General features: G+C 36.8%; 1 protein-coding gene across 3 annotated transcripts; it reads left to right on the top strand.

Annotated features, from left to right (window-relative positions):
* Positions 1 to 26613, top strand: snx16 (sorting nexin 16). 3 transcript variants are annotated; one of them, XM_028435059.1, is made up of 9 exons: positions 1 to 229; positions 5777 to 6293; positions 12625 to 12711; positions 13899 to 14047; positions 15645 to 15714; positions 17990 to 18126; positions 21708 to 21830; positions 22141 to 22187; positions 25047 to 25182. In XM_028435059.1, exons 2-8 carry the CDS (start codon positions 5880 to 5882, stop codon positions 22157 to 22159), a joined length of 999 nt encoding a protein of 332 aa, XP_028290860.1. In that variant the 5' UTR covers positions 1 to 229; positions 5777 to 5879; the 3' UTR covers positions 22160 to 22187; positions 25047 to 25182. The 3 variants fall into 3 exon arrangements, with proteins under 3 accessions (XP_028290860.1, XP_028290857.1, XP_028290858.1); XM_028435056.1 differs by lacking the exon at positions 22141 to 22187 and having other exon boundaries at positions 25047 to 26613; XM_028435057.1 differs by lacking the exon at positions 22141 to 22187 and having other exon boundaries at positions 1 to 247; positions 25047 to 26613.
* The last annotated feature ends 427 nt before the right edge of the window (positions 26614 to 27040 follow it).

Raw genomic sequence — 27040 nt, 5'->3', positions numbered from 1 at the left:
TAATTATCGGCTAACATGATGAAGGGACACCGGAGGACACCGATCAGCTGATAAACATTACTACAGTCAGGAACTGAACTCACCCTGTTTAAGGACACGCTGTTTCTCCATTAAAAACACATTTGGAGTCCGGTGGTGAGCTGGGAGCTTCTGTCGGGCTGGTTTCATCTTTTTTTCCGTCCAGTGGAGCTTCTTCTCCCGGTGACTCGCTAGCAGCTCCGTCCCTCAGGTAGCCACTCCGAACCCGGTACAGATATTCATTGTTTTTAGCTTTAACAGTGCGTTTTTTTATTTACAGGCTCTTTATTAAAAAGAGATACGAGTTCAATTTAAACATTGCAAGTTGCTTTACGGTTCGGCTCGTAAATACTGTCATAAAACGCTGCATTTCATATGAAATTTGACTTTAGCAGTTGTGGCTGCAACGCAACTTTACTGCGTTTTGTGAACGTTAGCTGATATCAGCCACACGTCACAAATATCCATATTTTTACTGGGACCTTAGATGTGTGCTTGGCTGCTACAATATGTCTGTTATCGCGATTTTATCTGACGAAACCATGACATGAAACAGGATATTAGTAGGAAGTAGGTCATTGTTTTGTTGACACGTTGGCTCCAGTCCCAGCTCTGCGTTATGTGTGATACACACTGTTAAACACAAGGAAACATGAGTATTAACAGCTTTTCTTTCCTCTCTATTATTAACCATTGTAATCTAATGCCTGTTTGTTGCTCTCTCTCGTGATTTTGTCTGTATATTTCAGCTCAATGGGTTCCTTAATTGTAGGGTGACCATATTTTGATTTCCTGATTATTATTTTATTTCTTCTTGAATATACCATGTACATGAACAGTCATATTGTTCTATGAATCTGTGATAACCACATGTATTTATTAATCTAAATAATATCCAGTGTTATCCAGGAAGTGTACTAGTATTTGTGCCATAGTATATAGACATCTTGAAGATGGAAATCCTTGTTTTAATCAGAAATAAAATGGGTTAAGAGTGACCAAAAAATGGTGGAAAAGGTGGTGAAATGTGATTTAAAAAAAACTGACAGAAATTGGTGAAAACTTGCAGTGGCCAAAAAGTGTCAATTTTGGCTTAAAAGTGGCAGAATCGGGGCAATGTTATTCAAATGGTTGGAACAATTAGTTTAAACTGGCATATAATGGGCATGACAAATCATGGATTTAGTAAAATTCTTTCTTTTTATTCTTTGTCTCAAATTTCATGACAAAAATCAACTACAATAAAAAACGAAACATGGAATAGATATGTTCTCATCACTATTCAACAAAAAAAAAAACAAGATATAGATTTAACACAAAATCTATATCTTGTGTATCTTTCAAATTGGGGGGGGAAAAAAAGCATTAAATTATGGTGAAAAGTGGTTAAAAGTGACAATAATGGGTCAACATATGTGACATTAGGTGGAAAGGGTTTATAAGTGCTGAAAATGTCTTCAAAGTGGAAAAAATGTGCAGAAAAGGCATTGAATTTTGATGTAGAAGTGTCAGAAATGGGAGTAATGTAGCAAAATGCATCAAATGGAGCAAAAATATGGCAAGAAAAAGTGATGAAAATAGGTTAAAATATGGATAGTTTGGTGTAGTTGCAGAAAAAGGGTAAAAATAAGTAAAATGGGCTCAAATTGTTTATAAAATATTCTCAGTTTCTTGAAGGCATCTGGAGACCCTGAGGTTGAGAACCACTGCTCTAGTCATTCACCTTTATTATGCACTTTAACAATCTGTCCTTGAAAAATCTCATATAAACCTGCCGTCATTGAAACAATATGATGAACATCAGCTCCTAAAAAATAAAACTATAACAAAGTAAAGACTAGCTACAGAAAAGCAGGGAGACATTTATTCATCCAAAAGTTAAACTTATGTTACCTTTACTTCCTGTAGGCTAACTTTCTTTTCTTCTTCTTTTTTTGTTTTCAAATCCCTCTCTGAACCGCCATGGAGGTTTATCATCCCAGAAGATCTTCCTGCTGACATTTTTCAATAGAATCCACTTTTATTTGGTCTCTATTAATCTGTCTTTGACTTTAGTGTGTGATGATTTAGTCAAAACAAAGCGTCATCATCTGTAATGATTCCATCACGTGATTAAAATGACCATAATCACAATCAGAAATACTTTATTTATCCCAGGGGTGAAATGACTTTGTTACAGAGGCTCTAGAAATATTACAAAGAAAATTAAATTAGACTGTTATTTAAATAAGGATTAAATACAAGTGCACACATTATAGTAGAACAAATAAAATAAAAATAATAATACAAATGTACCTTTCTTACATTTTAGATTGTAGTGAAAAGTTTTTCGCATAATTTTACTAAAGTTAACAAAAAAAGGTAAAAATTATTTAAAAAAAAAAAAAAGGTTTAGAGACTAATGCACACGGATGTAATTTAATATAATAATAATAAAAAATGATGAATATGATAATCAGAGTGAAAAACAAAACTATTTATAAAATATAGAACTTTAAAATTAGCATTAAAAACATCAATAATAAAATAATATCTATCTATATATATATATATAAAATGATGAGCATAAAAATGATAAAGCACTAAATTATATTGGCTGTAAAGAGCAACCCCTTAGCTTTCAGAAACTACTAGAATTTATTAGATAGAGCAAATATTAGCAGAGTTAGTCATTTCATTTAATGTGTTTCTGAGATGTGTTCAGGGTCCCTGGGAAATATGGACATTTTCATGAATTTGCTAAATTGGGTATCATGGTCTGAATTCACATCGCACTGAGATTATATATGAATGCGCACTACTGAAAAATGAATTTTTGCCTAAAAAAAATAAATAAAATGTTTTTGTTTATTTTTCTTTTCAAACTGAACGGACACGTGTTTAATTTGTTTATTAGATTATGTTAGGGTTAGGGTTATAATCTCAGCACGGAGGTAAACTCAGACCTTGACACCGGTCTGAACAAAATGTGAAAGATGATATTTCCCAGAGGTTTGGTCATCCTACTTAATTAATGTAATAATATCTCTTTAAACCTCTTAATAGGAGTTAACTTTAACATATTTCAAGCACAAATACCTCACTTCTTTATATTAACTTTATACATTTGATCTGTTCCCTAGTGAAATAAGTGAACAATAAACATAGCGTTTTATGTAGGTGTATAGTTTAAAACCTTAAAAATAGTCTCAATGACCAAATATTTATAGACTTTAGTCGTTAAATCTCTAAATGTGTCATTTTAAGGTGTAGAAGTCCTGGTTTGTTTGAGTTCCACTGATGCAGAAACAATCCAAACATGTTTGACATGTAGCGGCTGATTCCCTCCAGCACCAAATCTATTTTAGGACATAGTCAGAGAAAAAGGAAAAGCTCAGTTATCATGGCTTATTCTCTACTAGTGACTCAATGATGGTCTATTGCTTCTGATTTACTGCTGGGATGGACAACCTTTATCACAGAAGGCACACTAACATGGTCACATGATTTATGGGTTTTTGTTGTCATTTTATGTGTCATGATATGTGTGTTTTTTGTTGTTGTGTGTCTTTGGAGTCGTATCATGTTTTTTTTGGTTTCATTTTGTATTTTTTGTTATTTTAGTATCCTTGGAGTCACTTGGTGTATTTTTGTTGTCATTTTGTGGGTTTAGTAGTATATTTTTTGTTGTCATTTTGTGTGTTTTTGTCGTCATTTTGTGGTTTTAGTATAATTTTGTTGCATATTTCATGTTTTTGGAGTCGCTTTGTGTATTTTTGTTGTCATTTTGTGTGTTTTTGTCATTTTGTGCGTTTAGAATATTTCTGGTGTAACTTTGTGTGTTTTTGCAGTCGCTTTGTGTATTTTTTTGTCATTTTGTGCATTTTTCTTTTCTAATGATGTAATATATGTATTCATAATTTGTGTGCTTTTGTCATCATCTTGTGTATTTTTGTTGCTGTTTGTGTATTTGTTTTATGAGGCCACACTAAGTTGGCCCCAGGGTCGTGCGTGGCCTCTTAACTGGCCCACATCTGCTCTACTGCTACTGTTGAAATTGTCATGGTAAAGCGTTGTAGCTCATTAGCTGTTAGCTAACCTAGCTGTGATGTATGCACACACAGAGGAGCACAGTTCATAAATAATGACTGATGTTTGGCCTTTTAATAATTAATTAATCCTCACAGTTGAATGTTCTCCGTCACAGTTAAACACTGGGTCACCACTTTTGTATAATAATTTGTGCCCTATAAAATACATTTAATTTTTTTCCAAATTCCGTTTAATTTTTTTTTTTTTAAATTAAGTTTTTTTTTTTAAGAAAACATATTTTTATTCTGAAAATATTATTGTACTTTTTAACTCCTGTGAGGAAACAAAATAAATATTAATAAAAAGAAAACCATAATTAAACAAAAACGTACGTCAAAATTAAAATAGTCTGTTTTCATTGGTCAATTTGTGATACAAATTTGTTTGTAGCTTGTTTAGTTCTTCTAAAATCAGCAGTTGAATAGAGCAAGTTTTACACAAATCAGCAGTTTCAAAAAGCTGAGAAAACAGGCTTTTTCTAAAAAAAAATCTGTCAGCGATTTTGAAGCAATTTATTTTTATTTTTTGCTTAAGTGAAAACCATAACATCTAAACATTGGTTTCCTTCTTTAAAAAATAAAATAACAACACAGACAAGTCTTTTGATGGCAAAATTATTATTGTTATGCTATCTGGCTCACAGTTGAATGTTTTGTTTACTGTATTTTGTATCTCCTCCCTCGTCAATCACACAGACGTCACTTCCTCTTCCTCCCGACACGCAGAGATGACCCGTTTGGCCCGGTTAGTTGATGGTTTTATCTCACGATCGCAGCATTATCAATAATCCACTCAGGTCCACACATGTTCTGTGTTAGTATGTGGTCCTGTGAGCTGCTGGATACTTCACAATATCACGTCATAGTGCCATAATCTCCCTCCTTAGCTAATGGTAGCATCAGTGGCTAATCTGTCATCCAAAGGTGCGCTGCTGTCACCTTCAGGGCAAAGTTGGTCACTACATCATCAGAGAAGCCTTATAGTCACAGTAGAGCACTGTCACAGTGTATCCTAGCAACTTCTGTTAAAAAACGCAATTGGCGAAATATTACGTCAATGGCACTGTGTGAATTAAAATGTCTTAAATCAATGTTTCAAAAGTCTTACATTTTTTACACATAATAATTATGATTTTATGATTGTAATTAGTCTCATATTTCAAAAATAAATGGTAACATTAGTTTAAAAAAAGAAATGTATAAACAACATGGGAAAATGTAAATTTAGCAAAAAATGCCTGTCCAACAAAGATTTTTCTTAATGGGTTTTATTTTTTTGTATTTTTGTTGTTTTATAGATGTCTGGCTTTTTCTGTAGTCATCTTGTGTTTTTGAATTAATTTAGATTTTTTTTTTTTTTTTGGTCTTTTTTTTTGTGTATTTTACTGTCATTTTGTGTATTTTTGTGTGTTTACTTTATGGGCCGCCAGTTGCACGTCTGCACGAGACACTAGAAAAAATGTACCCTAACCCTATGTAATTGTTGTTGCATTTTTCCCCCCAATTATGATTACTGTGAAGCTGGTTTATCGCATTGTTTGGTATCGGGATATATCGTATCACAACATGCATATTGTGAATTGTATCGTATTGTCAGATTCATGGCAATGCCCATCCCTAATAATAATTGTGTATTATATTTGTGATATTTTTCACGTGAAATTGAAAGATATTTATTTTCTCTGCAGGATCTTCACCTGCATTGGCAGCCCCTCATTGTGAAAATATCGGCTTGTGACATAAAATCGGTGGGAGTGAAACAAACGGAGTAGGAGCATTCTACCCAGGATCATGGCGTCTCCCTTCGTGCCCGTGGCCGTGCCGTTGGACAGACGGTTGACCAGTGGCAATAATAAGCCGAGACGACCACAGAGAGCGTCGTCACTAGGAAGCGTCTCCAGCAGCTCAGAGTCCTTATCCTCCGTCACTAGGGAGCCGGGGCAGGACCGAGGAAGGGGACGCACGTCCTCTGGTTCCCAGTGTCAGTCCCGCTGCACGGACTCAGTGGGCCGCAGCCTGACTCCGCCCCCTCAGCAGAGCCCGGTGTTGCGGGCTACGGTGAACGGGGCAGTGGAGCCGTCTGTGGAGTACTCCTGCTGCCCTCGCTCCATCTCTGACCATGATGGTAGTCACCAGGAGGAGGAGCGGCCCCTAACACCCACTGTGCTGGGCTACGAGGTCATGGAGGAGAGGGCCAAGTTTACGGTATGAGCTCAGAAAAATGTTTTCATTTACGATGTACTTGAAGTTTATCAGTGAACTGAGACAGAAGCAGTGTTTGGATTAATTATTGATATCAACTGATATGAAATACGATAGCTTAGTTTTTATAAAATCAAAAAAAGGTTGAATTTAAATAGCATATTTTCCGGCGTATAGGACGCAATTTTTTTCATTTTAAGTTGAGGGTGTGGCCAATTTTCTTTTTTGCCTGACTAAAACAAGATGTTTGCTTGGCTCATATGCATTTAAGGTGGGAAGAGTGCATAAAAAGTACTACAAGCTTTAAAATGTAAGATATCTCAGCCAGTTTGTAATAGGAAATAATTAACAGGATAAAGTTGCCAAATCACCACATTGACTTTGTTCAGGGGCGATCGTGTCCGGAGTCCACGTGATCGCTGCTGACACTGATAATGTACAGTAAGAATAACAGAGGGAGGGAGCGGTGTATCAGTTTGGTTCCAGTAGAAATGAAGCATAAATTGCTGTAAATGGACTGATATGCAGACGTGGGCGCGCACTGTAGCTGTTCCCACTAAACGATCTTGAAGCCAAAATACGGCACTTAGTGGCACTTCTATCTTGCAAATTTTGGAGCCAGAGTCTGAGCAGTAGGGTCCGGTGGGAGGAGCTCTGATAACACGCCCCGCCCATTTAGCGTACTGCCCTGGTGACTTACGCAGCCCAGCTACGCCAAAAAACACAAGTATCTTTCCTGCTGTAAAGATCTCTGATTTCACAGGTTGGTTAGAACAGTTTACTGCAGAACAAGTTATTTTGACAGCTCAAAAAAATTAAAAAACTGAACGGGAAAGTTAAATGGCGTCTCGGCTTTCCTTCACGACGTGACTGCTATTCACAAAGAGAGCTATGCAAGATACGCAAGCTGTCAATCATTGTCATTAGGGATGTAACAATTATTGGTAAGGCAGTTAAAAATTGATTCATAGGTATTACGGTTGATATCGATTTTCTGAAAATTTCATCACTACTTTTTTTAAACAGCAGAGGGCACTATATATTTATCCTTCTCTTGTCCAATTGCTGAGACGGCGGGCAGAATCTGCTACTACTTTCTTTCTGGCCGCCTTCTACTCTTAAATATGTTCATAAATGATTCCTTTACCCCTTTAGCACCGAAAGAACATCTGTAAAATTACGTGAATATCTGTAAAAGTCACGTTTTTCTATTAGCTCTGTCTGCTAGCATAGCATCTCTTCTTCACTGCACAGAATATCTGCATGGCAACCGACCACTGGGTTACCAGCACCCTCTGCTGGTCCAAACAAATATCTGATATAATTACAAGGCAATGACTGTTTTTTTTTTTTTTTTTTTTAAAGTCCAGTTGTTAAGGCACAAAATACGTTTTCAGTTGCACTTTTAAAAAGAAAAAGAACTATTAAGCAGTTTTGCATTGTTTATTATAGAACCAGAATTTAAATTAATAGGCTTCTTCTTCATTTGTATTATTCCTTTATTTATTTCATTCAAAATGTATTTTTAGTTAAATTGCATTGTTTTGAATAGTTTATCAAGGATTCTTTTGACAATGAAAAAATAAGGAAAATAGTACAGTATTTTCTAAAAAAATAAAGTAATATTTTTCAATCATCATTTGTCTACAGTCCCATTTTGTAAAATAAATCATGAAGAATCGTATCGTGAACCCAGTATCGTGAATTGAATTGTATCTGGAGTTGTGCGGGGTTTATGACCTATACTGCAGCCGATCAGCAGGGGGAGCTCTAAAAATAAAAGCTTCACTCCACCAGGGAGCTTGTTCCATCCATTCTTTTTACAGTCTATGATATGCAGACGTGGAGCTGTGAGGAGGAGCTTTCATTTGGAGATGGAAACTCATCAGTTGAAACTCATCAGAATACACATAAACCGCCATTAAATCAAACAGGAGTATAGCAGCCTGTCTACCCAACCATTCTGATTGGCCGCCTGACTCGTTTGCCATTACATGGATTTTTTTTGGAAAATAGCCAAATTATTGGACTGCCAATACAGCGGTGCGTTCAATAGCCTGGAAAATAATGGTACTTTAAATGTAATCTTTAACATTTAAGAAGAGCTTGACACAAATACAAAACTATGGAAAAAAAAAATGAAAAACTGTCAAATGTGCAAATATAGACATTACATGAAAGCAAAATGTGCAAAAGTATTTTGTAAATAATAAATCAGTGTACCAAGGACACAACGACAATGACTCGGTTAGAGTGGGATTTGAACCCCCAACCCTTCGGTTACTGGACAACCCACTCTACCACTGAGTCATGGTCGCCACAAGAATTAACATCAGTGACACGAAGCAAACAGTAATATGTCGGTATCAAACCAAACCAGCATAAAATTTTATAAAAAAATAATAATTCAAAAACAACTTTAAAATGGTTTCACATTAAGGAAAAGTATTTCATCAGCTCAGGCTTTAAGGCCATACTGATGTATGTCACAATATACAAATAGAAATCAGAATAAACTTGAGGTTGTCGGAACATCTGTGACATGATGAAATGGAAATGTCACAACAGATTATAAAAATAAATAAATAAATCAAACAAGGACTTTTCAACCATGGCTTTACTGCTGCAATGAAAACCAGCTGGTTCATCGTCTCAGGTTTAAAGGCTGCCCTGGTACTAAAAATCCTTCCAGATGGTGAAACAGGAAACGGCTCCTGTTGAGAGGCTAACATCCTTCCTCTGCTCACATCCCCCAGAATGCATTGCGGTTATGGGTCAGGGGTTTTTTTCTGGATTTTTTTTAACTGAGTCCAATTTTGAGGGACCGGCATCTCCACCAGATATGATGTGTAGCAGATCTTTTTTAGGCCGGGCTACCTGACTCACTTTGTTGTTGTTGTTTTTCTTCTTCTTCTTGTGTACACGAGTTAAAATCGCTACTGTATTATTCGTGAACAGATTGGGCTGGAATTTGGTAGGTATAATCTATGGATGTGTACACATCAACTCTCGGAGCTCGATTTTTGATTTGGGGCCCCAAAAAAAAAAAAAAAAAACATTTATTTGCGAGTCAAATATTATGACGGTTAGTAGTACCGAATCATTGGCACGTACCAATATATAAATGGGGCCCATTACCCTGTACTTGTCACGGGGGCGCTAGGGGCCTCTATTTTTCAAATGACTACTCCTCCTTTAGTTCTTGTTAAATCAGAATGAAGTTTGGTATGAATTCTCTATCAATGAAATGATGAGACGCTCGGAGCCCTTTTTTGAGGCCTGGCGGCCCACCCCTCATTTTCGGTAATTTCCAAATTTATGGGAACATAGTCATGTGATATATCGTTTCAAAGTTAATTCAACGTAGATTCCGATTATGCCTCACACAATTCCATTAGGGACCCACCCCCTTTTTTTTTTGCCAATTTCCATAAAGTTGTTTTCTCATTTATTTGTGAGTCAAATATTGGTACCACAGTTGGTGGTACCAAATAATTGATACATACCAATATATGAATGGGGTCCATTACTCCGTATGTGCCACGGGGGCCCTCTTTTTCAAATGACCACTCCTCCGTTAATGCTCGTCAAATCGGGCTGTAATTTGACATGGATAGTCTATGAGCGGATGTCATTTCACTGAATTCTCAGGAACGTGGGACGTGCTATTTGGCGCAAACGTTCCACGGGGCTGGCAGTCGTTCATCCGAACTTGTTTCATAACCTGAGAAAGTAGGTGGAGTTGTTTTACTGTACAAAAATTCAGTTTCCTATGTGATGTACTGCAGTTTCTGAGATATTAGAAGCTGAAAATGGAAGAAAAATAATGAAAATCAACACATACCCTCCTTACTAAATGGTTCATATCTCATCTGATCAAACTAAAAATGTACAGTGTGCCTATTGAATAATCACGGAAAAATTGGTAAAAATTAAGAATATTTAATAAGAATTTTTTTAGACCGAAGTGGCCATTTATTGAAATGACATTGAACGAGCCTTTTCTCTTTTCGCTGTCATAATTATCTCTGCTACACGTTCAAACAGCAGATACTGTAACTCCAGCCTATAACAGCCGTCTTCATTCAGCACTTCCACTGCCTTATTCTGCTAAAGTAGCAGTTATTTTACTGCAGCAGCTCATTTATAGGATCAGATAAAAAAAACTGCCGTTCTTGTTCCTGTTTCTAAGAGACTTAAATATTTAAGCAAGGCCTGAATCTTTGAAGGAATTTCATCAAACCAGTTTTAAGGGGCGTTTGGTGTTTGTTTTATGATGTTTATTTTTAGTTAAAAATGCTATTTATAATAATGATGATTAGACCATGAACTGAAAATGCAATGAAATTATAAAAACTATAGAAATAATTCTAATCAGGATCAGGAGGCACGAAATATTGTTTCATACCACTTTTTTACAAAACAAGATTCTTTCAAATGTGTGTTAACAGTCATGTATTCCATCATTATGGTCTATATTTGTTTTTCATAGTATTCTGAAAAAATATTAGACAAAAGGGTGTACTTGGTTTCAGAAATAAGAGCCAAAAAAGTTTGAAAACCCCTGCTGTAAGGCAAAGCAAGGCAAATGTATTGGTATAGCACATTTCATACATAAGGCAACTCAGTGTGCTTTACATGATCAAAAAGTGCAACAGAAAACATTCAACAGCTTAAAATCAATAACAATATTAGAGTCGGCAAACAGAATATTTAAAATCGTTAGTAAAATCATCAAAAAACACATTACAACAACATGACCATAAATCTCCCTCTCAATCATACGCAGTAGAGAAACTGCATATGATTCAAAGTTAAACTGCCTTTAACTTTGATTTAAAAAATGTTCACATGTGATGCTGACTTCAGCTCTGCTGGCAGTTTGTTCCACTTCTTTGCAGCATAACAACTAAAAGCGTCACTATGTTTACTGCAAGTTCTGGTCTCCACTATCTGACCTGTGTCCATAGATCTGAGAGACCTGCTGGGTTCATACCTGACTAACATCTCACTGATGTATTCTGGACCAAACCCATTCACATTAATATACACCAGCAGCAGAACTTTAAAGTCTATTCTGAGTTTGACTGGGAACCAGTGTAAATATTTTAAAACTGGAGGAATGTGTTCTGACCTCTTTTTTCTGGTTCAGACCTGAGCTGTAGTGTTCTGAACCAGATGTAGATGTTTGATGAAGACAAATGCATCGAAATGTTTTTTTTAATATTATTTTTTACTGTGAGTTATGTGTTAATGTAAAAACAGCATTTCCACATAAGCCAGATTCGAGCAACTCCCTTTGAACAGAAAGAGACCTCCTTCAGAAGCAGAGCCAGAGGTTGAGAACATCTGGTTCGTGGACGGGAAGAGGTGAACAGAGCAGAATTTAAAAAAACTGATTTTTATTCCTTGGCTTTCAACCCAGCATTTGACTCTGCTCTTGTTTTATTGTTCTATGGTTTGTTTTTATTTAATGTTTTGTACAACTTAGTTTATTCTTGTTATTTTATTGTTTTCCAGTTGTTGTACAGTGTTTTGTTTCAGCTGCAGTTGTTTTTAAAATGTTGTATAAATAAAGTTGAGTTGACAATAGAGGGAATGAACATTAGCGGAGAACTTTTATTTAACACATTAACACATGACAAACTAATGCACTTCTAGAGAACCCAACAGTCATGTGAAAGAAGAAATGTTTTTTTCTCCTGCAAACAAAGCCTATTTTTATACCTTTTATTTTTAGCTGAAGCAATGAATGTTGTGTTCATGTTATTCCTGTTTTGACTACAATTACACTGAAGAAGCTTTTTCAGCACTGCCAACAGTTTGGGAATAATAAACACTCATACTGTTTAATGTTTAAAATCATTCTGTCTCTTGTGTAATTATGTTCCAATGACCAAAATAGGAATAATAAGGCACTATTGACACAATTAGCATAATGAATTGATAATCTAGCAGTAATTTGTTATTGTTCTTCAGGAAAACAACAAAATAATCCATATTTTTTGTAATTATTGGTGTTTTTTGTTGTTGTTTTTTTTTTCCACTGGCTTGGTGGACCCCATAAACAATGATAGATCTGACTAATATTTTACCTGGTTGTTTTTTTGGTTTTAGAACAAGTTTGGGAACAGAAAGTTATTTAAATTTTTTTATTTTTTTTTTTATTTGATGCACCTTCCTGATCACTATTCATTCTATCTCAAAACCAACTTTTCACATTCAATATTCATCTGTCATTGATAAATCTGTTGAGCAGTGTAATCACAGCAAATGTGTCATTAAGTCACTTTTCAAAGGCAAAAGATGAATGATGAGGATTTCTGTGCTGCAGGTCTATAAGGTTCTCGTGAGGAAAACTCCAGAGGAGAGCTGGGTGATTTTTCGAAGATACCTGGACTTCTCCAGACTCAATGACAAGGTTTGCTTCTGTGTGTGCGCTTTCTGTGACTGTAAAGGGCCTTGAACCAATCGTGACTTTCTGGGGTCCTATTGTTGTGTAAATCTGAATCACAGCTAAGGTTTCACACACAGTGGTGAGTCTTTTCTGGGCTCTGACAGTTTCCATCAGTTGTCCTAAAGCATGCAGGTTAGCCCTTTGCTAAGGAATGTAACAAAATATTTAAAATGGACCACACATTTATGCTGGTTGCTTTTATTTGTTTCACCAGATAACATCAATGAGAAACTTTTGTGAATTGAATATATATATATATATATATATATATATATATATATACTGCAATAATAGACTTCCCAATTAATGTGAAAAGGATGAATTGTGCTTTCGTAAAAGGGTCAGTGACGTTCAATGATTTTTACTGCATATGTACTGTATCTATTAAATCAAGTACCGTCTGTCTGTCTGTGGAGTACATATCTCCCTGATGCAGTGTCTGTTTGACCTGAAACTTTCTGAACAGCTTCCACATGGCCCCATGGTGTGCATGATTAGCCTGGACAGCACAGTCATGTTTACCACAATTGAAACCTATTGATCTTTTGACCTCAGTGTGAGGAGGCGCTAGCGCACCAGTCTGTTGTCAGCATGCTTGCTGTATGCTTTTAACCAGCATAGTGGTAATGCATGTACATGTGCAGTCACTTTCCAGTTGAGTGATCATCTCCTCTGCATTTTTCTGTTTATCTTTTCACACACACACGCACACACACACCAGATAAGCACCCCTGCACTCCAAAATGTTAAATGCGAAATAAATTTTTTTATTTGTACGAATTTGTGTCTTTTATCAGATTCTACCTAAACTACCACATTGTTGCAAACTTTATTTATCAATCTATCATGCGAATGTCCATTAGAATTTAACCAGAGAAATTGCACTCTCTATTTTACTTTGTACTTGCAATTATTATACCCCTTTATAACACTACAGAGTACACCGAGTATGTACACCTCTTTATATTTCATAAAATGGACATCACAGGACAAGTATATACTTATTGAGTTTGAAGTATGTAGTACGGAGTGAGACATTTCTAGCATAGCCCAGGTCTTAGTATGTGCTGCTATGATCTCTAATATCTATTTTATTCAGCTGTCATTGATAAACAAGAATACAATCCCTGTTGTGTTTGTTGTGTTGGTAGTTAAAGGAGATCTTTCCAGGCTTCCGCCTCTCGCTGCCTCCAAAGAGATGGTTCAAAGATAATTATGACAGCGACTTCCTAGAAGACAGACAGTTGGGCTTACAAGCATTTCTGCAGAATTTGGTTGCCCACAAAGACATCTCCAACTGGTATGTACACCGTTATTATTTTTAAAGTCATTGTTTATTCGTATTTATAATAAAATAAATGTATAATATGTATTTACAGTCTTCAGCAAGTTTAAAGTAAAGTCCAGGCTTTGTTTGTGAAGGGCTGTTTGGAATGTGGTGCTAAAATGTATCTACCTATAAAAGCAAGGTGTGTGCGTGCGTGCGGAGCAAATATCTCCCCGACGCGGTTCGAGTTCGACCTGAAACTTAGTCAATGGGTTCCAAATACCCCAAGTGTGTATCTGTTATTTTGGAGTAATTTGGTCATTTCAAAATGTTTATTTTAATTTTATTTCACTTCTGGACGGCCCCTAAATGAAACCTTATTTAGCTTTTCACCTCAGGGCGTGAGGGGGCGCTAGCGCACCATCTATATCTATTTCACTACACAGTTCCTCACGCGAGCAAGAGTCACGTGTGCGGCCAGAGCCAATCGCTGCGCACACAGCCAAGCAGACACCGACTGTAAACACACGAGCGACAGAGAAGAAGATAATTTAGACCGAAACACGGAGCTCTCTGAATAGATCATTTGAAACCATCAGCCACTGGTGAGTCTTTTGCAGACACGTTTCTCAACCCGTTCAATTCTCCATCTGGAAAAATGTGGATTCTCTGTGGTGCCGTGCATGGAAGCTAAGCTCTGACCACTCGGTTCAAAGGTAAAAAACGATTTTTGCTTTTTAAAAAAAGACAGCCGAATTGTAGATAATACTTTAATTTACTTACTCACTCAGGTAGTTTGGAGCTTTACGTTTTGTTTTGCGCAGTTTTGTTACTTTTCTGATTGGCGCTACAATGTCTATGGAGTTTGGTTATCTGTGTCTCAAACATTTCCCGGGAACACACACACACGGTATTTATTTATTTATAATAAAAATATACTAAATTAGTAAAATAAAACAAAAAACTAATCAATATTTATACAAAAAGTACACAAATGACTCCAGAATCACTCTATAATGGCAACCAAAAACACTTACACAAAAAAATGTACAAAAGACAACTGAAAGATAAAAAAACACACAAAATGACTCCAAAAAACATACATTACAGAAAAATACACCAAACAACAAAAACATCAGAATGACTCAATATACAAAACTAAATATTTAAACAAAAAAACACAAAATGACAACAGAATCACACTCCAATGGCAACAAAAAAACTATAATTATACAAAAACACAACAGAAAGATACAAAAATACACATGACTCCAAAAAACATACATTAAAGAAAAAATACACCAAACCAAAAAATATAAAAATGAGTAAAAAAAAAAACAACAAACACATTTATTATGTTCATGTCTCATAGAATCAAACCAGGGAAATAGCACACACTGTAATTAATAATAAACCCCTTTATAACACTACAGAGTACAGAGTATGTACACCTCTTTGTACATCCAACCTTCAAACACATACTCATTTGGCCATAATTAACTATACTTAAGCTCCCACATGAATGCCTACTTCCAATGGGCACTGTACTAATTGAAATAAATAAAGGAGAAGCATGTGTTGCTCTTCTTTGGGTATTAATTTCAAAGCTTTGTTTGTTGTTCTTTGACAGCGTGGCAGTAAGAGAGTTTCTGTGTCTCGATGACCCTCCGGGACCCTTTGACAGTCTGGAGGAAAGCAGGGTGAGAGCACACACGTGGAAGCACAAAAGCTTCTGCTTTAAGATCCAAAACATGACTCCTCAGGGCACAAAGACATCCTGACATATGTTACTGAACATCGTCTTCTATAGCAGCGGTTCTCAATCTTGGGGTCGCAAGACACTGGGGGGGTGTCAGATGTCTTCGAGAAACTAAAACTCTTTTCAGATCAATTTGAGTCAATTTTTCTTCTCCATCAAATTTTAAAGCCTTTTCTGCACATTTTTCCACTTTCAAGACATTTTCAGCACTTACAGTATAAACCCATAAGTCACATATGTTGACCCATTATTGTCACTTTTAACCTATTTTGGTCATCATTTATGCCAGTCATTTGCCAGTTTAAACTAATAGTTCCAACCTTTTGAATTGGTTTCTGCCACTTTTAAGCCAATATTGACACTTTGAACCCTTTTTACCACTTTTTTTCCACTCTTTTTGGCCACTCAGGTTTGCACATTTTAACCAATTTCTGTGGTTTTTAAAATCCCATTTCGCTATCTTTTCCACTATTTTTGGTCACTTTTAACCCATTTTATTTCTGAATAAAACAATCATTTACATCTTTAAGATGTAAATGATATTAGTAAACTTCCTGGATAACAGGATATTATTCAGATGAATAAATAAATGTGGTTATCACAGATTCATAGAACAATGGACCATCATTTTGCTGACTTTATGGATGGACCCAAAAATATCTCCCCTTTATTCCTCCTTATAGATGACCCTGTCTCCACATGTCTGTGTTCAAGCACCTTTAGGTACAGTGGGGGTCCCCGCTCTCTGTGACCTTTATTTAGGGGGTCATGGGCTGAATAGGTTGAGAACTACTGCATTAACGTGACGCAAAAATCCTATTAAACTTTTTTTTTTAAGTGCACAAAACAAATAAACATAGAAGAATATGATGAAAAAAATCTCATAAACACGACCACTGTGATAAATGGAGATAAAATAGCTTTCCCCCAAAGTTTGACAATTGAAAAATAACATTTAACTTAAAAAGTAAAACACAGCAACTTAAATTTAACATTTTTTTACTGTGATAATGTGCAATGCTTGTAGCTACAGTGTGTTTTAAAACCAATATCTATTAGAACCACCAAATAAGTAAATAATAAACACAGCTTCCTAATGAGACATATTATTTTTTATCAGATAAAGACAAAATCAAAGATAATTTACTCACAAATGATTGTAGAAGGTTCAAATTGATGCTCAAAAATGTGCCCACGGGACTCCACATCCCACAATGCAATACAGTTAACTTCTCCAACAATGTCAGCAAGAGAGTGTTTACAGTGGAGATTAAAATAGAATTTTGAGTGTCAATATCGACCTTTTACATTTGTTTGTGATTGATGTTATCAACATTCATGTCAGCATTTTCAGTGCATTTTTAAAATATTTTTTCTGTCATTTTTGTGTGTAACTATTGTTATTTTGTGTGTTTTTGGAGTCATTTTTGTTTTGTTTATTTTTTGTTTTTGAGTTGTATTTTGTAGTTTTCAGTTATTTTTGTGCATTTGTCATTTTTTTTTTTTGTATTTTTCTACTTTTTGGGTCTATTTTTCTGTCATTTTGTGTGTTTTGGGATTAATTTTGTGTATTTTTTGCTGTTTCGTGGAGTGGTATTTACCTTGTGGACTGCATTAATCCCCAGGTCACCAGTTTGTGATATATAAGATACATATTCAATGTTGTCTAAAATGAATAAATGAGCAATACAATTCCAATAGATATTAAAAATCTGAGTTAATTTATAATGTGAATGGTTGTTGTGATATGTATATAATGATGTAGTATGAATACTGTAGTATGAGTACAGCAAAGGGAGTTATTGTATGAATGGTGAAGGATTTACGTTGATTTCATGCCTTATAACAGTTTTCTTATGAATTCACTAATCTGTTTAAATCCATTTTGGTTTGTCAGTCATTGTGTTTAGTTCTATATCAGATTACAGTCTGTCAGTGAGTCAGGAAGCTTTTGCAGCGCAAGTTGCCAGGGAAGATTGTTTAGGAATCAAAGATATTCCACTGGGTCATTAAATCCCCTGTGACATCCTGCAGCTATGAAATCAACACAGTGTGGAAGGGTTTAAAATAATAGGCAGATGTTAATCCATTTATTCTTTAGTGAATTTAGGTCTGGCTCTTTAACATAAGCACCTCCTCTTTCCTATGTTAGCAAAAGTCAAAATGTCTGGATTCCACACACATTTATTTACCTCTACATGTTGATTCACCTGCAGGCGTTCTGTGAGACTCTGGAGGAAAGCAACTATCGGCTCCAGAAAGAACTGGCAGAGAAGCAGAAGGAGATCGTTTCTCTAAAAATGAGGCTGGAAGAGAAGGAGAAAGCCTTCAAAGTTCTGCAGAAACATCTCAAGTAGGAGTTTTTACAATAAAAGATTAAACTTACAACGTTTGGGTTTGACATCAGAAGGTGAATAGGAGACATGAAATCAATATTTGAATCAATAAACACATTGCTAAAAAAACATCAAAGGGGTTTGGGACTTTTAAAGGTTTTATGTTGATCGTGTCAGTCTACAAACTTAAAACCTTTAATGTCTGCTTCACACAGAGGTGGACACCAGTGTTGTAGTCTGGGGCCCTTTGATTTTCACGTTAAAAGAATCCCAGAATCAACCAATATGAACCGAATCCACTGTTAAAACGCGGGAAGTGACATAATGTGAATGAAACGCCGTCATCGTGACGTGAAGGACGTTTATCTGGGGAAATGTTTCCTGAGACCGCTCATTCAGTGCACCCCTCGCCCCCCTCCCGTCTTGGCTGCTTCAACATGTGGAAGCGTCTCCACCCAAAACACCGTCAAAACTGCCAAAAAAAACTATGCAACTCATCACTCACTCTAAAATATTGAGCAAACCAGTTCCCGCGTGGTTTAGTTACGGTATTTTATTATTATTTGTTTTGTTTTTGTTTCCTCACAGGAGTTGAAAACCTAAACTTTTTGAAAAAAGTATTTCTTTAAAAAAAACTGAATTTTATTAAATTAATGTGGAAAGTATGGAATTTGGAAAAAGAAGTTTGGAAGAACTACGGCCGGGCCCGTGGAACGTCTCCGTGCCAAATAGCACTTACCACGTTCCTGAGAATTCAGTCAAATGACTCGGTTCCACCGAGTAAAAAAGGTCTCCGAGAGGCTCTTGACATTCGCTCATAGAATATCCATGTCAAATTATAGCTCGAACATTAACGGAGGATTAGTCATTTGAAAAAGGGGGCCCCTTGGTGCCCCCGTTGCACATACGGAATATTGGGCCCCATTCATATATTGGTATGTATGAATGATTTGGTACCACCAACTGTCGCAATATTTGACTCACAAAGAAATGAGAAAATTACTTTAATGGAAATTGCCAAAAAAAAAAGGTGGGGGGGTGGGCCCCTCGGGCCCCTAATCGAATTGTGTGAGGCATAATTGTAATCTACATTGAATTACCTTTGAAACGATATATCATGACTGTTTCTATAAATTTGGAAATTACCGAAAATGGGGGCCCCGTTTTAAAAAAAAAAACGGCTCAGCGAGTCTCATCATATTCATTCATAGAGTATTCATACTAAACTGCATTCCGATCTAACGAGAACTAACGGAGGAGTAGTCATTTGAAGAATGGCGCCCCCGTGAATGTATTGGTATGTGCCAATGTTTTTTTTGTTTTTTGGGGCCCCACGAATATTGGGCTCCGAGCGTCGATGTGCTTGTTAGGTATAGTCCATAGATTATGGATTATGTTAGGTATATTCCATAGATTATACCTAACAAATTTCAGCCCAGTCTGTTCACAAATAACAGGAGTAGTGCATTTCACTAGTGTACACAACAAGAAGAACAACAACAAAGTGAGTGGCGTTTTGAGTCCGGTAGCCCAGCCTAAAAATAAAATGCTTTTATAGAACCCTAGTAGTCCAGTCACCAAAGCTCGAGTTGAGTCTCAAGTCTTCACTGCTCGAGCCTGAGTCACCAAAGAAAAAACCTGAGTCGAGTCCAGATCGCGTCCTCACTAACCTTAGCCCAAGGTCTATAAAAGCCTCTAGAGCCCAAGTCTGAATCCCTAAAGTTGAGTTTGAGCCAACGTTACAGAAGCTCTTCAGCTCTACATTTTTACAAATCTTAAGAAAATGCCAAGAGATTAATAAAAATGCCTTAATTAATCATTTCAACAGAACTATATTAAACTTCACAAATGTATTAAGTTCATTAATGTCTGTTAATGTGAACCTTTGAGTGTGACTGTTATATAGTGTCTTTACTGGAAACGTTGGTTTCAAGGTCTCATATCATGCTATTTTTCACCCATCTCCATTTGTTCTAAGAACCCCAAAAACATAGTATTTGAGGTTTATTTTCCCAAACTCGCCTGTTTTCCAAAGTTTTAGCCTATGAAAAGTCACTTTCTGAGCAACTTTACACAAACAGGTTGATTTGCGGCTTAGTTATGCATATTCATGAGTGGACGTGTCTATAGATGGGACACTGACTTTCTCCTCCCGGTACAGTGACGTACCCACTCCGTAGCCGAGCTCATGCTGCTTTATAAACATGAGACATCATCAGTAGGGTAAAACTAAGGATGCTGAAATGCTCCCCTTCGTGGGAGTGTCTGTTTACATGTCAATCATGGCAGAGAGCTTCCTGGAGGCATAGCTTCTCCAGCTCAGTGCCGCGTCAAATTTGTCATCAAAATGGGAACATGTCATCAAAAAGATGTTTGGGCTCACCCTGCAAATCACCCTCTAACAATTAAGGGAATCAATAAAAAAAAAACACTTTGGGCATGTGTATGAAGCCTAAATAGCACTTTATGATGTTTAAAGCACAGAAACGTTAATTTAGCTTAACATGGGCCCTTGAACTACATTGACTGAAGTTTAATCCATAGAATAGATGCTTAATTACGTCTCACTTCTTCCAACTTACAAGAATATTCTTTACATGCAGAACCCTCCTGCAGTCAGCATTTATTTACGTAACGTTACCTAACACAACTACACCAAACACAGAGGAACCATTGTTTGAGTAACTTTAGAGACAATCATTGTCGTTGTTATTTAGCAGATAGCTCCTGACAACGTTATCAACAGTCAGAGTAGCATTAGCATCTACTGACTTCTCTGGGTGTCTGTTAGAAATAGATGTTGTCCCTGCCTTCTCTTCCATCGTTCTGTGAAATAACAAACATGTTGCTCAGCGTTTTATTTATTTATTTTTTTATTTTTATTTATTCAGTTTATTTCCGACATGGTTACATTCACTTTTTTTTACATTTTTTATTTTTTATTTTTTGTACATGCTGGCTGTAAAAAAAAAAAAAATGTAAAAGTTTATTTAGTTTTCTGTTTTTAAAATAATATGTTAACGGTTTAATTTATTCAGAGAACATTTTTCAGGAATTTACGTTAATCTACTGATTGCTTTGTTGTGTCCTTATGAGGTCTTTCTGGAACTTGAGAGTTCTGTCAGGCTGGCCACGCCCCCTGTCCCTATATGATCTCTGGAGAAGAGAGTCCTTGGTGTGGGATTTCAAAGTAAATGTCCCGAAAGAAGTTGTCTGAATAAATAAAACGTTAACATATTACTCGGCTGTTTTCTTTAATAAATGAGAGACAAACATCTTTTGATGCCAAACTCAAATGTTTTCAATGTGCTGCAACGATGAAGGTAGATGTCTCACTGTTTAACACACATTCAATATTGTTTATTGAAGATATTTTTACTAAAAGTCTTTCAAAAAGATCCATAGATAGAAGTAATCAAACGTTGCAACAAGGAATATCAAGTATCCACAATATGTCTGTCTGTCTGTCTCTCTCTCTCTCTCTCTCTCCTCTCCTCTCTCTCCCTCTCCTCTCTCTCCTCCTCTCTCTCTCCTCTCTCTCATCTCTCGATCTGCTTCTCTCTCTCTCTCTCTCTCTCTCTCTCTCTTCCTCTCTCAGTGGGGAATGTGTGAGTCCAGACTCTCCGTGTGCGCTCTCAGCTCAGGGCAGTGACAGCAGCGTAGACGCAGACGTGGAGTCGTCAGCTGCAGAGGCCGACCAGGACATGCCTGATGACACCGGGTAACGGCAATACACACATTTGATATTTGTTTTAAAAAAAGAAAGGAGTAAAAGTAAAAAGTTGCCAAAAAAATACAATAAGTACAGTCACAAAGTATTTGTACTTTGTTACGTTTCACCTCTGTGTACAACCCCAAGCACACACACACTCAGGGAGAACATGCAAAGTCCACCAGGGCCTTCTTTCTGTGAGGCACAAATGCTAAGCACATTTTTCACTGCAAATCACGACTCATTTGCACATTTTCCTCCTTTTTTCACCTTCTTTCTGTTCACCTTTTTCTCTCCTGTGTTCCTTTATGTTTCACAGTGGTGCTGCACCAGTATGAGAATAAAACAGAGGCCGTAACATGTCAGGTACACTGAATAAATACCAGCCGCCATGCTGTTTGTCATGTCATTGTGTTCACTGTCAGGTTTTATTTTTCTACAGGTCAATGGAAGCTCAGTGCAGTCCCATCTTTCTGTATGTGCTGCACACTTTACACTGAGGTGTTGGAAACAATAAGAAACTTTTAAATGTTTGCAGGAAATATTTTGTTCAAGGTAGTATTAAAGTATTAAAAGCCTCTAATCTTCGCCAATGAGAACCTGAGGGTTGTAGGACCACAATCACAGAGCTTAGGGGCGATATTTAAAATAATGTAGAAATAGTGTTTTCCAAGTTTTATGTAGGCCTGGGCAAAACAATCGATTTAATCAATTTTTGAATTTGTAGATAAAAACAATTGTAATTTTTTTTTTTTTTTTAATTCAACTTTTTTTTTTTTTCATTTACTCATTTACTTTTTATTTTGGGATTGTTCTATATATTTTAACTCTTGAGGACAATCACAGCAATAAAGTTGCACTTTTGACAATATATCTGATGTCTGCAAAAAAAAAAAAATTTTGAAAATCAGAGATTTTTTTTAGGCAAAATCACCCAGCTCTCATTTTATGTTTTCAATTGTACAGAGATCAGTGGAGGCCTGGGTCGGTTACCATGGTGATTCAGGATGCTTGTTACCAGGAAGACTTTAAGCAATGCTTGAGCTTTTTATCACTTATTAGTCAGAAAGTCCAGAATTGGTCTTTGTTAAAAACTATAAAATCTTCTTTGAAGTTAAAGCTGCTGGAAACTATTAAATAAGTGTAGTCCTCATAGATCAATGCATTTGTTGAAATTGCTGCTCAGAAGTTTGTTTTGATCTCCATTAATTGACATATTTGGAAAGTTGTGCAACTTTGCATTGTGGGATGTGGAGTCTTGTAGATGATGCATAAAAGTGTTTCTTACCACTTCATTCTTCTTCTTTTTTCTGAGCATATCAATTTGGTTTTATTGATCTATGAAGCCTACACAATATTTTTATCTGATAAAATATAATAGTCTCCAGTAACATTAAGTGTTTAAGTGAGTGTAAAATAGCATTTAACTTTTGTAAATAAGATAAATTAGCCTGAGTTTGGTTTTGATCATTAGTGATGCTTTTTCAAGAGCACTAACTAAACTCTACCAATGGCCAGTGACGCCATCTGTCTGTAATAAACAGAATAAAGCAGTGGAGGACATTAAAGGGACCCTCAGCCAATCAGTGGCCTGCAGCCTGATTTATCACATTTTTGACTGAACTCAGCATGCTTTGTATTTGAATGTCAAGTTGTGAAAAAAAGTAACTGTTTGACAGTATAGGAACGTAATGGAAAACAAATCTAAAGGGTCGAGTAGAGTTTTAGTGATGTCCCGAAAAAAAAAGTAGTAGGCTAAAAAAACAAGTAAAAGGCTTAAACTTGCGGCAACGTGTGTGGTTTGCTTGTAGTTGGTTTTGGTAATATATTCAGTTGTATTAATGCATGTATGAATATATTATGAAGCACATTAATATCCATGATATATTTTACTGAAGCACAAAAGTTGATCGTGGATGTTTAAAGTCTGTGTAAAGCAGAAATAAATTTGTGTTATGAGTTGGAGGTGTCAGTGGAAAGCTCGAGTTCGAATATGTGAATCTCTGACGGGGAGAGACCAAACTTCGCCCGCTAGAGGCGAAACACACAATCGTGGTGCAAAAAAAGTGCTCATTCCATGGAAAATGTATCTGGATGTATCCTGGAATCCATCCTAATCTCCTTGTATTAGTCTGGAGGTGCTCAACAGGCTTTTGAGTTCTGGTGGCTAAGCGGGGCGGGACAAACACTTGCAGAGTAACCAATCAAACGATGAGCAGATCTGACGACAATAGTGCGACAAGCGTAGTTATTTTTCCCTAAACAGAGCCAGCAGACGAAAACGGCGTGTAGTACGGTACAAACTTACAGTTTTAAAGCCTCTTCTTTTTGTGTTTTCAACAGTATATCCAGGTCTTTTAAAACAGAGCAAAGCGCAGTTTCAAACGTCTTTTCTATGCCGGCCGCCATGTTTGATTTGATACTGCTTGGCACACAGGATATGACATTTTTTCCTGTTCGGCTCGAGAAACGGCAGCATCACCAGGCCCACTTCCTTACAACAAGTAATTAAGGAACTGGGTGTGGCTTCGTCAGGCTCGCTGCTTGGTGTAGCGTTAAATGAACTTTTACGAGATTGGGTGGGAGATTTAGAAAATGCCCACCGAAACAGTGTTGCAAAAGTTGCTCAAAGTGTGGAAAACTTCAATCTTTCATGGATTGTAATCATTCTTTTGGTGTGAAAGGAATCCTTTATGAACATGTTTAAGAGTAGAAGGCGCCCAGAAAGAGAGTAGTAGGCAATTCCGCCCGCCACAGTTTATACAAGTGGAAAAGCATCTTTTTCTTTCTTTCGGGATGGAAGATTTTAAGTCCTGCCTTGGATCTTAGATTTAATTTAACCTTTTTGCATGTTTATATTTGATATAATTTATCAGATACTACCCCTCCATGTCTTGTTTTTGTGATTTCAATGAACATGTACTGCAGGAATGGTCGAAAGGTTTTGCTATACGTGTCTTACTTTGTCAAAGCTGTTTTTACTAACAGATGGTTGGACTGGAGCAAACCTGACTTCTTCTGCATTTTTACTAAACCTTTGGCTTCTTCATGGATGTTCTTGTGGATTTCTTCGTCTGCTTATTCCTTCCTACATTTAATCTTCTTGGCTTCATGTTGTCATTTCCTCGCTGTTTTGTTTGTTTGAGCTTTGTTTGAAATGCCTACTGTAGTCCATCTGTAATACTCTCTCTCTCTCTCTCTCTCTCTCTCTCTGTCTGTGTTTAGTGGCAGATGTGAAGTAAAGTTGCTGCAGTCGTCTGCGTGCTGGTGTGTTGCTGCTCCAACCATTAGCATCAGAACTCGGGTCGTCCCACTCACTCCACTTCAGAACCAGAACAAGGAACAGTAACAATCCTCTCTGTCTTATGCAACACCCTATCCCTTTCTTCTTCTTTTTCTCTCTGTTTTCACCGCTCTCTGCTCACCCACCATCCCATCCTGAATGAGGATTGGATGCTGTGTTTCCATAGAGATCTGTGTGTAGAAACGGAAAGATTTAATACACAGTTCTTAGCTAAAAGGAGGAGGCTGACTACGGGTTTAATCGTGATAATCAAGCCTTTAAACACCAGAGAAGCATCGCCACCATGTGGCCACTTCCATGAATGTGGATGAGGAGGGTCAGAGACGCTTTGCTTCATGAAAGACTCCAAACTGTGAGTTTGTACGACTAACGGCTGTCCTCAGTGCGAGCAGATCAACGTCAGCTTGATTACAGTCTAGCTCAGTTAAAGCTAATCTGGGGGTACAAAGATGGCCAGTGGGGTGGGTGCATGCTGATGGTTCCACTCCTATGGTTTATCACATGTTTTTTACAGAAAGGTGAAGCTGCTGTCTAATCTGCTGATGTGCGGTAAATATAATTCAGGATCGAAACATTTAAAATGACATTTAAAGAGCTTCAAAGCCAAATCTGAGGACCTGCATGTTGTCCAGATGGAGACGACGCAAAGAAATGCTTTGTTTTTTCTGTCCTCCATCTTTATTTCTACTACACAACGCAATAGGACATGCCAAGTTTTTATTATAGAATAAAATAAACCAGTTATTTAAAACGCATTGGATCCTTCCTTTGAGACCTTTTAAAGGGAGTGACATGAAGATGCAATAAAGACCTCGTTTTGCTCGGCTTCTTGTCACTAAACTGTTACCAGAAGAACTAAATAATTAAAAAAAAGCCATAATGTTGGACCTATGGAGACGATGAGGCTCATTGAGCTGCAGCTGACCGTCAAAGTAAAAGCGTGGTCTGTGACGCACTTTACAAATAAATCGGCAACATGTATGAACAGAATTTTTAATTTTTTTTCACTTATTTTGTTGTTCGTTTTCCATCTGGATTTAGTTTCAGTTCGTTTGATAAAGTTGTGATGAGTTTTCTATGTGTTATTTTTTATATCCCTTCCTCTCAGTGCCTTATGATTGCACTTTGTTTCCGTTTCTTGGTGTGTTGACGTCTTGACACAACAATATGACTTAAAACAGTCTCTGCATCCATCTGGTGGAGGTTTATGCTACTGTTTTTAGTGTTGGAAAAGATTAAAAGCTGTTTTTGTTCTGTAAATGACTTGAACTATCTGTAGTTGAGATAAACACTCATCGTTGCACTATAAAATCTTTCCATAAATAGGAGTTGGTTTCACCAAAAAAATGCCCCTTTGGTTCAAAGGGAGATTTCACTGATTAGTCAAATCAGAAAATGTATGTATGTGTTCAGTACTGTTACACAAGCTATCGCAGAAATGTTAATCTGGAGAATTTTTATTCACACAAATAAACAAACTGTATTTCATCTTCTTTGCTTCTTTTTTCTTGGTGTTCAAATCACTGGCTGTTCTAAAAAGGTGCAGACTTAATAAAAAAATTAATAAGGAAAAGGCCACAATTGTCAAGACCCCCTCGGAGGGGGGGTCTTGACAATGCAGAGAGGCAGAGGCTCTAGTCCGAGCCCATCCTGGGTGACTAAGCTTCTCACCCTATCTCTAAGGGAGAGACCAGCCACCCTTCGGTGGGAAACTCATTTCGGCCGCTTGTACTCGTGATCTTGTTTTTGGGATCATTACCAGCTCTGCTCCTTCTTCACCAAGACGGATTGGTCTTGGTAAGTCTGTCGATCGCTCGCTCCATCCTTCCCTCACTTGAGAACAAGACCCCAAGGTATTGAACCCCTCCACTTGGGGAAGGATCTTATCCCCAACCCGGAGAAGGCACTCCACCGG

This window comes from Gouania willdenowi, chromosome 20 (genome assembly GCF_900634775.1).
Source record: "Gouania willdenowi chromosome 20, fGouWil2.1, whole genome shotgun sequence".
In the NCBI taxonomy this organism is placed as follows: Eukaryota; Metazoa; Chordata; class Actinopteri; order Blenniiformes; family Gobiesocidae; genus Gouania; species Gouania willdenowi.
The sequence above is the reverse complement of the archived record's forward strand: the minus strand, read 5'-3'. Positions and strand labels throughout refer to the sequence as shown.